The sequence below is a fragment of the Eublepharis macularius genome, chromosome 1 (assembly GCF_028583425.1).
Source record: "Eublepharis macularius isolate TG4126 chromosome 1, MPM_Emac_v1.0, whole genome shotgun sequence".
Lineage (NCBI taxonomy): Eukaryota > Metazoa > Chordata > Lepidosauria > Squamata > Eublepharidae > Eublepharis > Eublepharis macularius.
This window is the reverse complement of record NC_072790.1, coordinates 237,141,407-237,159,053: the sequence shown is the minus strand read 5'-3', so window position 1 is coordinate 237,159,053 and position 17,647 is coordinate 237,141,407. Positions and strand designations below refer to the sequence as shown.

At 53.2% G+C, this 17,647-nt stretch overlaps 1 protein-coding gene across 2 annotated transcripts in view; it reads right to left on the bottom strand.

The window, feature by feature from the left end:
• The window catches only part of FCER1G (Fc epsilon receptor Ig), a 34,991-nt gene that overhangs the window by 3,729 nt on the left and 13,615 nt on the right, over nucleotides 1-17,647 (bottom strand). The window contains exons 2-4 of one of the 2 annotated variants that reach the window (XM_054991973.1): nucleotides 8,068-8,159; nucleotides 2,301-2,348; nucleotides 532-552 (exon numbers count right to left, since the gene is read on the bottom strand). In XM_054991973.1, coding sequence (XP_054847948.1) covers nucleotides 532-552; nucleotides 2,301-2,348; nucleotides 8,068-8,159 — 161 coding nt within the window. The remainder of the gene's footprint in view (nucleotides 1-531; nucleotides 553-2,300; nucleotides 2,349-8,067; nucleotides 8,160-17,647) is intronic. The other variant, XM_054992048.1, reaches the window with a different exon arrangement.

Here is a 17,647-nt window from a genome sequence, read left to right as displayed (position 1 = left end):
GAGTGATGTTTAAGTTAGCCAGCTCTTAAATATTTTAGTTAGACTTTTAGTTAGCTACAGTGAGGTTGTTTTGTACCTGTTGCCTGATTTAAATTGAGTGCTTAATGCTTTTGCAAACACTCTTTAAAAGCGAATAATATGTATTTTATTCAAGCAATGTCTGGATTTACTGACTGAGATGTGAGTACACCCCAAAGACAAACCCAGGGGGATTGGACCAATGCAGAATCGAGGCAGAGAAGAAGAAAAGATGGTGCAGTGGGAAAAGACATTGTATTTCACTCAATGTCTCCTCTGTGTTTTGTGTGTAGTTTCATTAGGGAACCTACAACAGCGTTTTATTGGCGTTGTTTTTATCAGCTTCATATACTTGTTCATTGCTCTGAGCATATTTTCAAACTGGAAAAGTCATTTACAAAGGTTATAAATGAATACATATATTAGGGAACAAGGGATAAAAATCATTTCTGTACAAAGATGCCCAGAACCGCCTGTTCCCCTCCCTTCTGAAGAATACAGTCAGATACTTACTGTATAGACTCCTTCCACTTTCTGGGGAAAATACAGGCGGAGATGAATATTCAGAAAAACAGGAAGCAAAACAAGGAAATAAAAAAAAATTAGCTTTTCAAACTTGTCTACTTGCCCATTCTCCACAACGGTTTGAAATCCAATGCAAGATTCAGTGTAAGAAACATGCACCCTTGTGCTTAACTTGAGTGCTCCAGTAAGGTTGCCACATTTTTTCTCCCAGCAGGGCTTCTATCCTTTCAACATACCAGGCAGAATACCAACAACGATAGCATTTTTGCCACTAAAAAAATGAAGCAATGGTGATAACTACAGAGTTTCTGGCTGTTGAGCAACCGGGGCTGCATCTGTTGAATTTCTGCCTGCTGTGCAAAGAGGGTTTTGGTGCCTGAGGCGAATGACTTTGTTGCCCTCCCTCCTGCACCACAGAGAAGTTGCCACTGCCACCCTTCTTCCCCTCCCCTGCATAGTAGGGAAGCTACCCCCACTAACACCACCCTCTCTTGGGCCAGGGCTGTGGCTTGCCGTGGTGCCATGCCATGATGCCTCCAGCAGGGGTACAATGGGAGGAAAATGGCCCTGGAAAAGAACACTGCTCTCTGGCCGGTCTACATCCCACCCTATGGTTGCCAGTCTCCAGGTCAGGCACAGAGCTCTCCCGGGAGTATAAAGGATCTACAGACTAGAGATCTATTCCCCTAGAGGATATGGCTACTTTGGAGGGTGGACTCTATGGCATCGTACCCCAATGAGATTCTTTACCCTCCCCCAAATTGCCCTGCTCAGGCTTCAGCACCAAATCTCCAGGGATTTCCCAAGATGGAATTGGCACCCCGCACAGTCTAGAGAAACTACAATTGAACTATGAGCATGGTCTGTTTACAGAGGTTTATCTCTACAGAAAGAGATTTAAGGGCTCAATCCTACCCGAAATAGCTTCCCACAGAAAGCCATTCCTTTTGCATCATAAATATGCCTGGTTTTGTTTAATCTACCCAAGGATAAAGAAAAGCCACTTCTCTCAGCCGCAGCTTCCCAGCTGTATTGTGGGGATAATAATAACACTAACTTGTTCACCGGTCTGCGTGAGGCACTAATCTGTCTGGAAAAGCAGTATATATGTTGTTGTTATATGCTCAGGGGAACTCTTGTGTTTTGCACGTTCCGAGACTGCTGTGCCCTAAATTCCCTGAATACAGTATGCTGGACATTGGAGATTGGGATTAAATATGCCACGTGTATCTGTTCTTGCTGAGCTATGAACTAGGGTTGCCAACTTCCAGACGAGGCCTGGAGATATTTTGGAATTGGAACTGAGGGAGGGTGGACTCTGCGGCATTATACTCTACTGAAGTCCCTCCCCAACATCCCATCTTCCCTGGGGTCCATCTCCCAAAATCTCCAGGAATTTCCCAATCCAGAGTTGGCAACCTGAGATGACCCTTCTCAAAATCTCACTGTAGTATAGGTGATATACTACAGTGAGTATAGGTGATAGGACCGCCTTTACGGGCCGTCCCACTGCAGGTGACAGTTCCAGGGGAACAATTTAAATCAGTACACAATTAATAAGCAAATAAATTACGTTTGCTACCTGGGAAGAAAGAAGGCATTTAGGTTTTCTGCCACAGGCCCAAACCGTCTTGGACCTTGTCCAATAACACCAATCCGATTACACGTTACTGAGATTATTTATATGAAGCACTTGCATCAGAAAACATTCTATACATATGCAAAGTAATATTAATATTGTTATTGACGGAACGTACCTCATAAATTGCTGAATGGGATTGTTTTGATTTCTTCCGATATTGGATCTGAGGAAGCAAAACACAGAAAGAGTTAAAGTAATCTGTAATTTGGTGTAACGGTTAGCTCTCACCTTATTAAGAAGGCTTATGAATATGGAATATCGTAAGTCCCTTTCCTCGTGTGCTTTAAGCCTAACCAGGCTGCCTAGCTAAGATGGGAAACTACTAGAATAGGAGCACGAGGTCAAACTTCAGCCCCCCACTCCAGGGATGTGCAGAACTGAATAACAAAAGGGTCTCCAAAAGTGCTTGAGTTAAACTTGTCATCCACCCTCTGGATCTTTCCTGATTCCATTTCCCCACCTGAGTCACTTGGGGACTGATAAGCCTCACCCATCCAGCCATCAATCATCTTTTTACGCTTTTAGTTCCTCTCAGGAAGGCACAATTGCGACCTCCCAGTCCTATTGTCCCACCTCCAGAGACAGCCATCAAGCCATTGTTTTAGGGCAGAGACTCTAAGAGCCAAGCTACAAGTGACGCCTCACACAGGTTGGACACTTGTCAGCTTCCCTCAAGTTTTGATGGGAAATGTAGGCGTCCTGGTTTTACAGCTTGGCTCTCCATTACAGCTGCAAGACCAGAACACCTACATTTCCCATCAAAACTTGAGGGAAGCTGACAAGTGTCCAACCTGTGTCAGGCATCACTTGTAGCTTGGCTCTCAGTCCTGCCTCAGGGCATGTTTCACAGTATATCCAACTGTCCTGCTATGTGCTCAATATGTGTTCAGGAATCTCCCCACACACACTTTCAGTCCATGTCTGAGAGCTAAGCTACAAGAGATGAATTACACGAGGAGGAGCACATGAAAGGAGTTGCAATGTTAGCCTGGAAGCTGAGTTTTAAAAGAGATCCGAAGGCTTTGTCAATTTCCCCTCTCTACAGAGCCAGGGAGATCCCTGCTCAGAGAGTTTATTTCTTCTTTGGCTTTTAAAAGGGGAGGTGAAACTGACAGAAACTGACAGAAAGAGGAAATTAACAAACTCTCTGAGCAGAGATTGAATCACAAGCAATATGCTTGTAAGGGAACTTCTGCACTTTGCATGAACTGTTGAATTTTTTTAAAGAATATTGTGTAACTGAAACGGATGCATTCATCTTTGACTGCCAATTAAAAATAGTGGACTCCATCTAGATTAATGTTCTCCAGTTGCAAAATGGACCAAAGATGATCTACCAACTTAACTCTTTCTGTCCTTCCTCACAGATTAAGAGTTTTGTTTTGCAAACTGGATATAATGTCACTTTTTGGCTAATTAAAAGGTTATACAATAGAAAATATGAATACTCGGGTCATTTCGTAGAAAAAGCTGGAGGAACTCATTAGCATAACTCATTAGCATATGCCACACCCCTTGACAGCACTGGAAGTGTGTCATCAGCATAACTAATTTGCATATGCCACACCCCCTGGCATAACAGTCTGCTGTTTTTGACCCAATCCTGGCCATTCAGGGCCAAAATTGGGCCCAAAATGGCAAAAAGGGGCTGAAAATGGCCAAAAAGGGGCCCAAAATGGTCAGGATCGGGCTGCTGCTGAGTGAGAGAGTGATCTACCACCCGTCAGAGGCCCGATCCGGGCCGTTTCAGCCCCAATCCAGGCTGAAACGAGCCCAAAACGGCTGAGAGTCAGATGGGAGGGGCCACCTGACATGTGACCTCTTTGGGGAACTGCCGGAACTGTGTTCCTGTGCGTTCCCCCTCGAAATGAGCCCTGTGAATACTTAATTAAGCATCAAACCAATCATAGTTTATCTATGCTATCACAGGAAAAAGATCTTAGATATTTGCGTAAGATAACCTATATAAAACACGCAAATTCGGATAGTATGTTAGAGTTCTGACTGGAAGAAATCTCATGAAAATCTAGAAGAGAATTTTACCTTTGTATTTTTATGCTATGGGAATCTTTTTTTTTTTTGGATTTTTTAAAAAATATTCTTAATGAATTTCATAGAAACTTCGATTGTTTTAAATGTAAGAGGTAATTAGGAAATGTTAAATGATCATGTATGTTTTGATAGCTTGCTTCTTTAAAATACTAGAGTGTAATTTCAATAAAGGAAATAAAGAAACTCTAGAAGGTTTCTGTGTATTTTGATGAGAAAAAGCAAAGCAAGGACTCTATAAATAATGTATTGATAAGCAGAACTTGTTCAAGGAACAGTTCCTGTTTGATAGGTCTTAAACTAATTGCTGAAAGCTATCCAATAATAAAGACAAATCTTTCTTTTAGGATAGTGGAATCTTTGGTTAGACACAAATAACAATCCGTTACAAGCCCACCTGACAAAGGGATCTTTTATACCTTGTTCTTTCTGAGACAATGCTTATGTCTCTAGACTTGGAAAACTCTAGGGTTGTTTTCCAGGGGCTGGCAGCCCACAGGAGCTTCTGAGGGGAAGGTCTAGGCCAGTGGGCACTGTGGGCATCACGTAATGCCACAACATCACATAACCATAAGTGACATCGTGTGTTGCTGGGAGACTCAAGCAATTGCCAAAAACTCTATGGTTTTATAATAGAATTTTGGGGGATCGCTAGAGCATCCCAGCAACATGTGACGTCACACCAATTTGGTGTAGTGGTTAAGAGCGGCCGGACTCTAATCTGGAGAGCTGGGTTTGTTTCCCTGCTCCTCTGCTTGAAGCCAGCTGGGTGACCTTGGGTCAGTCAGTCTAAGACCAGGCCAGGCTATCATGCACCTAGCTGAGATGAGCTCAGTGCGGTGATATTCAGGCTCTCTCTTCCACTCAACACTCTTTGGGTTATATTGAGACTCAAGAAGCCAGCAGAAACCAGGAAGCACTTCAGCAAGCTAGGGTTGCCACCTCTGAGCTGGAAAATTCCTGGAGATTTTGGTGGTGGACCCTGGTGAAGGGGAGGTTTAGGAAGGGGAGGGACCTCAGCGGGATTATAATACCATAGAGTCCAAAGCAGCCATTTTCTCCAGGGGAACTGATCTCTGTACCCTGGAGATCCATTGTAATTCTGGGAGATCTCCAGGCCCCACCAGGAAGTTCCCAACCCACGCAAACAACGAATCGGAGGTAAAACAAATATACCTACACATTCATGAACAATTAGCAATAATTTAAAGTGTATATTTTCTTAGAAAGTGCAATGTGCTAAAGTGCTTATAAAAATACGAAGGTATTATAAAGTGGTTGTTGTGGGTTTTCCGGGCTGTATTGCCGTGGTCTTGGCAAGACCACGGCAATACAGCCCGGAAAACCCACAACAACCATCGTTCTCCGGCCGTGAAAGCCTTCGACAATACATATTATAAAGTGCTTATAAAAATACGGGTACAAACCCGTTCCTAATATCCACTATCTAAGCTGTTACACAGTCATTATATATCGGTTGGTCAACTGATAACATAACAACAGTATCCATAGAGAGTCCTACAATATCCAACAGTCCAACTGGTGAAGAAAAATCCTGTGTAAGGAGAATCACTTTTCTGTTTATGCCATGGACCAGTACGGGTAAGCAGAACAGTTAATATTGTGGAAGTCCCAATAATGCTGTCTCACAATATGTTTTATATCTTTTCCAGGTAAAGTTCCTCTTAATGCGAGAAGATTCTCTGGAGTGATCTCATGGTGTCAAGCGTCATGCCAAAATGGAACTGAAGAGTCTGAAGAGCCTAACGGGTTTTGCCAGCATATTAAACATCCCGTTTGGCAATAAACTTTGTTGAAGGCTCATTTTCAATTAATAATTCAAGCTCCAAGGCAGATTCTGTCATGTCACCAAGTTGGTGTAATCTTGACGGTCAAAATGCCGTCGTTATTTTTTGCATTAGATTTGTTATCGAAAAGAGTCTAGTAGCACCTTTAAGACTAACCAACTTTACTGTAGCATAAGCTTTCGAGAATCACAGTTCTCTTCATCAGATGCAAGGGATCTTTTATATCTTTCATGCATCTGACGAAGAGAACTGTGATTCTCGAAAGCTTATGCTACAGTAAAGTTGGTTAGTCTTAAAGGTGCTACTGGACTCTTTTCGATTTTGCTACTACAGACTAACCCGGCTAATTCCTCTGGATCTATTAGATTTGGTATGTTATAAATTGACTGATATGTAATGACTGTGTAACAGCTTAGAGAGTGGATATTAGGAACGGATTTGTACATAAAATACCTTCGTATTTTTATAAGCACTTTAGCACATTGCACTTTCTAAGAAAATATACACTTTAAAGTACTGAAAATTGTTCATAAATGTGTAGGTATATTTGTTGTTGTTTCGGAAATTTCTTTTAAAAATACTCTGCTTTAATTTTATTTTCCATAACATCCGTTACCCTCCATGAATCAAGACACCAAACTGCGATCAATGAAGAAATATGAGTTTTATTCATAATAAAGCTCAGATGCAGATGTCCTCATTAGGACATATGCACAGGGCTTTTTTTCAGCTGGAATGCGGTGGAATGGAGTTCTGGAACATCTTGAAAATGGTCACATGGCTGGGGGCCCCGCCACAATCTCCAGACAGAGGGGAGTTTAGATTGCCCTCCGTGCTGCCAAGCAGCAACCCTCTGAGTTCCACCACCTCTTTTCCCAGAAAAAAGCCCTGCATATGCATAAAGATCAGCCATAGCAGAGAATCTTATATACTTTCCAAAACTAATTTTTTACAAAAATGAGATAAAATTGTTATACAAAACTAGATACAAACAATTCTTCAGAATCAAATTCTTCAGGAGACATGGCACCAAAACAGGCCTGATTGAGAAGACAGTAAAACCTCTCTGTAATATAAACATGCTACCACACAGGAATTTTGGGAATCTTCCTGAGAGACTGCGTATCCAAGGTAAATTCTTGAGTACAAAGTCAAAACAAGAGAGAAATTTTCCTTGCTACGGGGCTTACTGACCTGCAGTGTTCAGTGTTTTAAACTGTGTCAGAAGGAATCTACTCACAAAGAAAAGCCTTTTCCTTCTGTTTTAGAGGGTAGCTCCAACAAATGTTCATATACAGGTCTTTAAGCTAAAGGCCATTAAACATTTCTTATCAGTTTTACCTCCGGTTAGTTGTTTGTGTGGGTTGGAAGCTCTATTGTACCGGGAGGAGCTCTCCTGTAGCTTTGTGTAATGCCCACCAGCAGGGCTCATTTTGAGGGGGAACTTGCAGGAACGCAGTTCTGGTAGTTTCCCAAAGAGGTCACATGACCGGTGGCCCTGCCCACCTGATTTTTGGCCATTTGGGGCCCATTTCAGCCTGGATCGGGGCCAAAACGGCCCAATTCGGGCCCAAAATGGCCAGGATCATACCCAAAACAGCCAGGATTGGTCCCGGATCAGGCCTCTGATGGGTGGTGGATCACTCTCCCACTCAGCAGTGGCCCAGTACTGACCATTTTGGGCCCCATTTCAGTCATTTTCAGCCCCTTTTTGCCATTTTGGGCCCAATTTCGGCCCTGAATGGCCAGGATTGGGTCCAAAACAGCCAGGATAGGTGATGCCAGGGGGTGTGGCATATGCAAATCAGTTATGCCAATGACACATTTCTGGTGGTGTCAAGGGGCGTGGCATATGCAAATGAGTTGTGCTAATGAGTTATGCTAATGAGTTCCTGCAGCTCTTTTTCTATGAAATGACCGTTGCCCACCAGGAATCTGGCAATCCTAGCGAGCACCATACTGAGGACTGCTGGTTACATCACAACCACCCATAAACATTTCAAAGGATGGGGTGGGGGGACTCACCTTCAGTCGGCAATAGAGGAAGGTGAGGACGATGCCGTAGACAAACAGAATCCCATCCAAGATGTAACATAACTGAGGTTCCTGCAGAGCCTCTGCAGTGAGACAAAGTACAGTTCACGACTTGCTTCAGGAAAATACCTTCAACCTGTACAAAAACTTGGGAACTGATAAATAGGCAACATACAAATGGACACTCCAAGCTTCATGGCCAGTCCAGCTGTCATACTAAAAGTGGGAACCCACAACTCGGGGAAAATATGGAAGAAGACAATGTACAATAAATACTGAATAAATATTTATAACTGGAGAATGAAGTGCAATGTGTGGAAGTGATTAATAAATACACCTAAAAAAGAATAGAAACATTACTTTGATGTGTGCGGTTGGATTTACGTCTTTTTGACTTACATGGAATTACTGGCCGTTGCTTTAACTATGTTATGAATACTTTTGTATACGGGCAGCCCAATCCTAAGAAGGGCACGGAAAGTGAACAGGAACCGAACTAAGGCTTGCGAGGGCGCATCTAGCCCGTACGCCCGCGTAAGTGGCCTTCCGCCCGCGCTGGGACGCGGCGCTGGCCCGCCGGAGGGCCAGCACCGGTGCAAGCCACAGGCGCCCGGGCGGCGGCGCAGAAGTGGCGTAGAGCCCTACGCCGACGCAGGGGGGGGCGGGGAGCAAGGCGGGGTCGGAGTTAGTCCGCTCCCTAAGCTCCTCCAGAAGCGGGAACGCCCACAGCGGCGCAAAAAAGCTACGCCACGGAAAAAGAAGGCGTAGCCCATAGGCGTCCATGGAACGGCGAAAAATCAGCCCCCTCTCTGAGCGCCCCGCCCCGCCCCTATGGCCCGAAGGAGCATAGGATGAGAACTATCCCGGGGACCAATCAGCGTGCGCGCCCGGCGTGGACGAGCCCCCCTCTCTGCACCCAATCACCTGCGACCGCGCCCTACAAAACATCCGGCCAGCGCCGCCCAAACCCCCAGGTAAGTGAGCACTCGGCCGGAGGCTCTGCCCGTCTGCTGAGTGGCATTGCCCCTTTGAAAACCGAAACGGGCTGAGGGCATTCACATTGGCAGGCGCAGAATGCACTCGGGGGACTTTGCGAAAAACTGGGGGAACTTCGCATAAAGGGGAAGAGGTGCAAATGTCTGCCTAACTCTCTTTCTACCGTGATAGAAAGAATGACTCCACAGCTAACTGATGCATGCTAGTTGCTTCTAACTAAGCACAAACAAACTAACCCTTCCGTGGCAGAAGGGAATGACACTTTGCAAATTAACCGCATGCTCTCCCGTTTCCTTGCAGGTGCCCTGACTCTGGCGCTCCCACCTGGTGATGACCGACGGAGCGCTGACAGGTAAGGAGGAGGTGGGGGGGCATTCCGCAGATTAGTGCAAACCGCCCATTCACCTGAACCCACCCGCTCACTTGCCGCTTTGGGTGAGGCCCAGCAGGGGTGGGGGGCAACCATGGCCGCCCCTGGCTGCCTCAGAGGCAGGCGCCTCGAAAACCACATGTGGCCAGGTGTTTGTTGTGACCAGCTCATTCCCTCCCATAAAGGTAAAGGCTTCCCAAGGCTGAGTGCATCCTCGCCAGACTGTCAGGCATCAGCTGCTGCCCTCGACCATGTGCAACCCCCCCCCCCGGATGGCGGAGTGTGGGGCTTGCCTTGCCAGTGGAACGAGGCAAAGCCCACACGTGTCTTTTTCCCCCACAGGCACGTCCAGGGCATGGCTGCTCCCCCGCGCCCCGCCCTCCCCAAACATCTCTGACGGACGGTTGGCTGCAGCCCAGGAAGCACCGTCGCGCCGCGGCCTGCATCCCAGCCCCGCCCCTCCGAGCGGGAAGGAGGGCTGTGTGGAATGCTCCGGCTCCCTCGCCAGCCTAAACGCAAGCCCGCTCTTTCCAGTGCAATAAAACGAGATGTACAACAACTGTTTTCTGTGTCTGCGAGTCTGACTTCGTCCTCCGCCCCTCCCCCAACACTCCCGTCACATCTCCCCACCTGCACATTGCCACAAATGTATCCGACACACCCCGTCTTGCCTCCCCGCCCCCTCCCTCCCTCCTCCTCCCCCCCTCCTCCTCTGTATTTGACCAGTGTCTGTACCACCCATCTGCCGAAAAGAACTTGATTCTCAGAAGCCTATGCCACAATAAAATTGGATAGTTTTAAAGGTGCTACGGGACCCTTTTTGAATTCGCTACCACAGGCTAACACGGCTAACCCCCCTGCATCTATGGCCAGGTAGAGGGTTGGGGCGGGGTATGTGAGCGGGGAGGGGGATCAATCCCCGGTGGGGAGAGTAGCTGGCACCCGATAAGCAAGGGAGAGGGTGGTGCGAGCTGCCGCTGCAAGGGGGCGGGAGATGGCAGGGGAAACGGTCCACTCGCGGGAACCCTAGCCCCCACCAATGGAGAATCCAGGGTGGTGGCAGGCGGATGCCATATCCCGGGCAGGAGGTCTCGCGCGCCTGGGGAGGGTCGCCCCCATCGCAGCCGCAGCCCCAGCAACACAGTCCCATGAGCGGCCGCCTCCCAGAGTGGGTCCAGCCCCTCGGGCGTCTGCAGCAGCCCCATTGGTCATTCCAACACCTTCCACCCCAGGGCGTCCTGCCTCGCATCCAATCCCGTGGAGCAGTTGCCAGCCTCCCACGCCAACAGGCCATGGTTGTTGGGAGGGGTGGGGTGTGTCCGAGGCTGCGCGTGGCTCCGCCCTGGCTCGGCGCCGTCTCCTGCGTTCAGCAATTGTGGCCACTCGCGTTGCCCTGCCGGGGGGGGGAACCACTCCGAGGCTGCCAACCCCGCCAATCCTGCAGGGAAGGCCGCTGGCCCCGCCCACAGGGGCAGTGGAAGAGCGCATCAGCTGCGCAAAGTGGCTAAAATGCGGGAGCCCGAGGCCTCCCGGCTGGCTGCCACAGCGTGCCCCTTCCCCGGCCGGGCCATGCAGGCTGGGTGGCCACCCCAGGCCCGGGAGGGCCCCCCGATGGCAGGTTGCGTGACTGCCCCAGCTCAGGGCGGCATGCCAGGCAGGGCAGGTGCATTAGGGCAATATGGAAGACATGCCAGAGCGGCCCCTGGCCAGTCCTTGTGCATCCTAAGCCCCCCCCCTTGGAAGGGATGCGCTGTCACCGCGGGCCTGGTCATGCGCTCATGGTGCCAGGGCAGGATATGGCTGGCAGTTCACCAAAGTATCGCAGGCAGACACGGGTCCATGTGTAGATGAGCTTTATTCCCAGTCCCACGGCGCAACGTACAGCCAGGCCCAAGGGTTCACGTCCCGCAAGGATGCACTTGAGCAGCACAGCATCCCCGCAAGGGAAGAGGGCCCTGGGGCCATAGGAAGCCAACCACCACGGCCCCCTCCCCTCCAACCCACAGGTCTGAGACGGGGGGGGGGCCTGTGCTGAACCTATCCATGAACTATGCAGCTGCCAGACAGAAGATAGGGAATTGTTACATCTCAGACCCTCCAAGGTCATGCCGGCGGGCGGTGTAGTTCGGTGGGCAGCACAGAAACACTATACCCACAGCGGTCCCGGCTGCATGGAGGGCGACGGGTGGCGGGAGCAGTGGGCGGCCAGGCTCGGGGCCCAGCTCATTGCCAAGGCAGCCGGGAATGACCTCCTGGCAGATGAGGGTGCGATGACTGCACGGCCAGTTTACCTGGAGGAGCTCTTCCCTGGCCGTGCAGAGGAGGCCCACCTCATACGAGCGTGGCTAGACACGGCGCTGTGCGAGGTGGAGCATGACCTCCTGGAAGAGGAGGTGGCTGCGGGCCCCGCGCGCAGTAAGTCAGGGTCCTCGGCGCCATCCAGGGAGCCTCCTCCGCTGCCACAGAGGGCAGGCCGTAAGTGCCCGGAGGCGTCCCAGCCACTTCCGTCGAGGCGCAGGTTGCAGGTGCTTGCAGCAGATGCCGGGCTGCCACCAACGGGTGCCCCCCCTCCCTCTCTCCCCCCTCTGCAGGGACCATCAATGACAGGTGGATGGCTGCCATGGACCGGGTTCACGGGGCATTCCAGCAGGCGCGGGCAGCGGCACCATGTGAGTCTCGCCAACAGGAGGGGCATGGGCATGTGGGGTGGGGCGGCCTGCGGCCGCGACAACAACCCCAGAGCCCACAGGGGCCCTGACGCTCCCATCCCCCACCTCTTGCCCCCACAGCGGCGCCCGCCCGGAGCCCCTCGCCAGATGAGGAGGAACTTGGGAGGGGCTTCACCGCCTGGTCTCCACCCCGCTACCCGCCACCCGCTGAAGACCCAGAGGGTGACCCAGTGGAGGGGCCTGGCAGGAAGCGGCCGAAGCTGGAGCCCGTCCCCGCAGACGGCCGGGCAGCTGCCGATATGCCATCCCAGGCACAGGCATCTTGGACCCCAGCCGGGCCCCTGCTCTGTAACGGGGATGCCGTGGCAGGGCCGCTGGCCTCCCCCTGCTCCGACGCGCTACCTAGCCCTCACCCTCCTGGCTGCTGAGGCCGGGGTTCTGGGTTGGCAAGCTGCTCTCTGGGCGCCTGATGCGGCCCTGGAATCGATTGGGAATAAAGCCATGTTCGTTAACCGCTTTTCCCGTGCAGCCCGTCCATGGGGGGCGGTGGCTGCTGGCCGGGGCGGCTTTCCCATGCTCTCTACATGCAGGGGTTGAGGGAGCGGGGACTCGGAGGGGCCGCCTGGGACACCATAGGGGCGTAAAGGGCGAGTGTTTGGCCGGCCGAGCCCCCCATGGCCAGGCATGGCCCTCAGCGCGCAGCATGCCACAGGTGCTCCGCGACCCTGTCTCGCACAGCTCGGTCATGCTCCTGGGGCTCTGCAGGGGCGTCAGGAGAAAGGCGACCGGCGGGCGGCAGCCAGGGGTCCTCGCCTGGGCCCTCTGTGGCTGGCAAGGGGAGCTGCTGGCGCACGGCAATATTGTGCAGCATGACACAGGCAGCCACGAGCTTGGCGACGGTGAACGGCTGCATGGCCAGGCGGCCGCCTGTGTGATGGAGGCATCTGAAGCGCATTTTCAGCTGACCGAAAGCACGTTCGATCACCATCCTCGTGCGCCAGTGGGCCTGGTTGTAGTTGGCTCTGTCGGTGGGCTCATCCGCAGGGTATGGCGTCAGGAGGTAAGGCAGCAATGGATAGCCACGGTCACCTGCAAGGGGAGGCGGAGTTAGGATCTCCCTTCCCATCCCCGTCCCCTCACAGCTCCCCCACCAACTCCTGACCTAGGAGCCAGCCTCTCCCCTCAGGCCATGATGACAGGAGCCTGTTCAGGCCGGAGGTGGTGAAGATCTGTGCGTCATGGACGCTTCCTGGGAACTTGGCAACGAGGTCCGTGAAGATCCCCTGGTGGTCACAGGCTGCCTGGACGTTGATACTGTAGAACCGGTGCCGATTCCTGTAGACCTGCGGCTCCTCTCTGGGAGCGCATATGGCCACATGCGTGCAGTCGACTGCTCCAATCACATTGGGGAAGCCTGCAAAGGAGGAGAAGCCAGCCCGGATGGGTGCCAACTCTGCCTCCGAGGTGGGAAAGTGGATGTGCTCGCGGATCCGACCAACTAGGGCGTCCAGGAAGGCATGCAGGCAGCGGCTGGCGGATGACTGGGAGACCTCCAAGGCCTCAGCCATGACTCCCTGGAAGGAGCCGGTCGCAAGGTAGCGGAGGGACAGCAGGACCCTCTGGAGGACGGGGATGCCCCGGGGAGCCGCAGCTTGCCCCTGAAGGGCGGGCGCGAGCTCCTCGCACAGAGCCTGTATGGCTGCCCTGTCCAGGCGGAAGCGGTCCAGGCAAGTCATGTCGCCCAGGAGCAGGGATGGCACCCTGGCCTGGAACCGGCGGCGGCGTCTGAGGCGGCGCCGCCTGAGGGCCGCTCGGACAAACACGGCTGGCAGGAGGTGGCTGGTCCGGATGGCTGGGAGCCGCGGCGGCAGTGGCGGGCACCAGGCGGGGATGATCAAGGTCCTGCCTGGAAGGAACGCAGGTTGAGTTCCAGCACCCTGAACACCCCCCCCACGCACAGCAGCAGGCCTACCGGTCTCAGCGGCCCGTTGCAAGTGGTGCTCAGGAGCAGGTCCTCTGTCCGCTGCATGGGCCATCCCAGCCACCCTTCCCGGTCCTGCACCCCCTGTGCCCTCCTCCATCTTGCCGAGGGGATGGGTGAGCACATGACTAGGTGGCTGGTTCCCACCACTTATCTCGGGGACCGGACATTCCAGCGGGCACTACCCCCATGTCTGCTGAGAGCACTAGTGACGGCGGAAGCCAGCGCCAGGCAAACTGGACAGAGGCCGAGAGAGTGCTGCTTTTTGGGCTCGTGGTGGAGAATGCGGAGGTCGCCCTGAGCACGCACAGGGGCACCTCGTCCCGGTCTCGACGACGGGCATTCTGGCAGATGGCAGCTGACAGGGTCTCGGCTGTGGGCAACGCGCCCCGCACTGCTCACTCGGCAATGAAGCGCTGGAATGATTCTTTTGGGCCCGCGCGCAAACGAGTGCGCCTCCTCATGTCTCAGGGGGTTCCTTATGAGCGGGCCCTTGACGAGGGGCTCCCAGGCCCAGAGGCGGTCATGCGAGCGGTCATCCCGGAGGCGGTGGTGGGCGGCCTGGGCGTTGAGGTCCTGCCCAGTTAGTATTTGTGGATTCAGGGAGGCGAGGGGGGGGACGTATGGATCGTGGCACATGTGTGACAGGGCCTCTCCCGTGAGTAGGCACGGCCCCTGAGGGTCCAGACCCAAGCCAGGCGGAGGCAGAGGCAGCGGAGTCTGTGCCCCCCCTGGCAGAGAGCGGGGCCCAGGAACCGGCAGCCCTTCCACCGCCACAGCAAGCCCCTGCTGCCAGCGACGAGGAGCCTCAACCGGGCCCGTCAGGGGGCATGGATCCGGAGCACGGTATGTATCTGTGGCCCTGCTGCTGGTGGGGCCAGGGACCGGCTCGGCCGCCGGCCTCGGCCACACATCCAAGGCCACTCATGGCGCCGACCGGTCTCAAGACGAGGGGCTGCGGCCGCAGTTGGAATGGGTGTGCTTGGCCCGGCTCGGTGGCCTGTGGCAGCCCATGTTGGGCCGCTGCTCTTCCCTCCCTGGGGCCTCTTCCCACCCATGTCTCGCTCCAGCAGGGACCATGCGCCTGGAGATAGGCGGGGAGGTGATTGCCCAGCTGCGCGAGCTGCCACCCTCCCGGAGGACCTCTGCTGCCGGAGCGGCTCTCCTGCAGTCGCTCGGCTTCCCTGTGTCGGTGGAGGGTGAAGGTGGCCCTGGGACTCCGCCGGTTCAGGACACCTCATCGACAGAGCCGCTCGAGGAGCTGTCCCAGCCTGCAGCACCATCCCCTCCAGCCCCCCCGCCCCCGGGTGCCATGGGCCGTGTGCAGGAAGGACCTGGCTCCGCCTCTGAGGGGGAGGGGCCCATGGAGGGGATCCTTCCAGGCGCACGGGCTCGCGGCCCCCGCCCTGCCCAGCGGCTTCCCCCGACACTAGCCGCAATGTGGGCGGCGATCGAGAGGGAGCGGCTAGAGGTGCACGCTGCATGGGAGGAGGCGAACAACCGCGGCCGGGTGTTCATGGCTGCGGTACTGGAAGTGGGGGAAGGGGTCCGTGCCTCTCAAGTCCGTGCCGAAGCCCTGCTCGGGCGGCTCGTCGCCATCCTCGACCCTCCGGCCCCACCCGCTGCAGCAGCTCCACCCGCCCCAGAGGCACCCCTCCCTCGGGCCCAGTTGCGTGCGAGAGGCCGGGCCCGTGGACGGCCAAGGGGGTCCGGCCGCCGGCCTCGCCGGTGACCGCCGCTGCCGCCTTGGGGGTGGGGTGGGGTGTTTTGCTGCACAGGCGGCTCTCCTACACGCCTCCCCTTCCTCACGTCTGCTGGGGGAGGTGGGATGATATAATAATAAAGGCTGATTTCTGTGCAATGGGTGTCTGTGTTCTTTGCCTTGGGATGGGGACGAGGGGGCAGGCCCGCTGTGTCTGCCTCTTGGTGGCGGCCTCAGGCCAGCCCTCCCCTTCGGCACCACTTGGGGGCTGTCCCCTGCTGCCAGAGACTGGCTGCTGCCCTGGATTCCTCATGGCAGGGCGCCTGCCAGTCCCATGCCAACCTCTCTGGATGCGGCCGCCACGGACTTGGTGCTACATTGGGCAAACGGGGGAAAGGCTTCTCAGACTACGCCCACCCCTCTCCTTCCCGACTGCGAGCCCCGCCCGACACACGAGCCGAGGCAGTCTGCCGGCATGGGCGCGGTTTGCCTGCTGCTCTGGGGCCTGGCCGGGATCGCGTGCTGCCCATAGGCTGCGCCTTTCCTGGCCCCTCCCCCTGACGCTTGTCAGGAACAGCGCCCTTTGGCTGCGCCTGGCGGCAGCCATGCATCAGACCCGCCCACAACACTTTCTGGTTCTCCAAAATTGCATCTCTGCGCCGCTGCAGGCGCCGCTGCGGCCACACTTTGCTGGCACAGGATCCGGCCCGGCGCCGCCGCCACACCACCAGTGCAGCCGCGTCGGCGTTGGGGCCGGCCATAGGATTGCGCTGTAATTGTGCTTTAGGCTATTTATTGTTCATAAGTGGATATTTATTGTTATATCTGGATATTTGCTGGAATTTCCTGTTTGTATTTATTAGATTGTAAGATTGGTAATATTAGACTCTACTTATTAAGCACTTGCACCCATTGCACTTTATTCTCCAGTTATAAATATTTATTCAGTATTTATTGTATTTTCCCGAGTTGTGGGTTCCCACTTTTGGTGGGAACTGTCATGGCTTCCTCCCAATGGAAACTGGAACTTGTAGTTTGGTGCAAGTATGGTTCACTGAACTTTTTTTCTTTAGGGTTCACTGGGGAACAAGGATTGGCTGTTGAGCTAGTTCAAGACAGTGAGGTAGATACATATTCTCCATTTTTAGCTAAGTAGCTGTGTCGGTCTGGAGTAGAACAGCAGGATTTGAGTCCAGTGGTACCTTAGAGACCAACTAGATTTTCAGAGTATCTGAAGTAGGGAGCTCTGAATCTCAAAAGCTCACACCGTGAAAATCTCATTGGTCTCTAAGACTCTCTACATGAGATGCCTTGGCACATGTTCATCAAGTGTAAGGGGATGCAATATTAGCTGGGAAGCACAGTTTAAAAAGACAGAGCTGGCGGAGATCGCTCCTCAGAGGGTCTGTCCATTTCATCTTCACCTCCCCAAAAGCTCTGTCGATTTCACCTCTCCAGTCTAAAACTGCATGGGATCACCACCTGAGAGCAGCGAGGAATGAGAATGGGCTGGAGCCACCTTCCAGAGCCAGACTTGGACCAAGAGAGGTTACAATGGGCTGAAGTTTCCCTTCTGGCATTTCACAGCCCCTTCGCATAGTTCCAATGTGTAGCAAAGCCTTTGCCCTGCTGCTAGCTTTGTCTTTTTAAACTACCTTTCCCATTGCATTTCCTGACACATGTTCTTCATGTGTCAGATGTCTCGTGTAGGGAGACTCAAAAAGATGCCACTAGCCTCAAATTTTGGTATTCTCCAGTGTTTCATAGATTAACATAGGGGCAGCTGCAATATCTTGTTCTCTTGCAAAGGAATGATGCTTTTGAAGTCTGTACTTAGTCTGCTATATTAATTT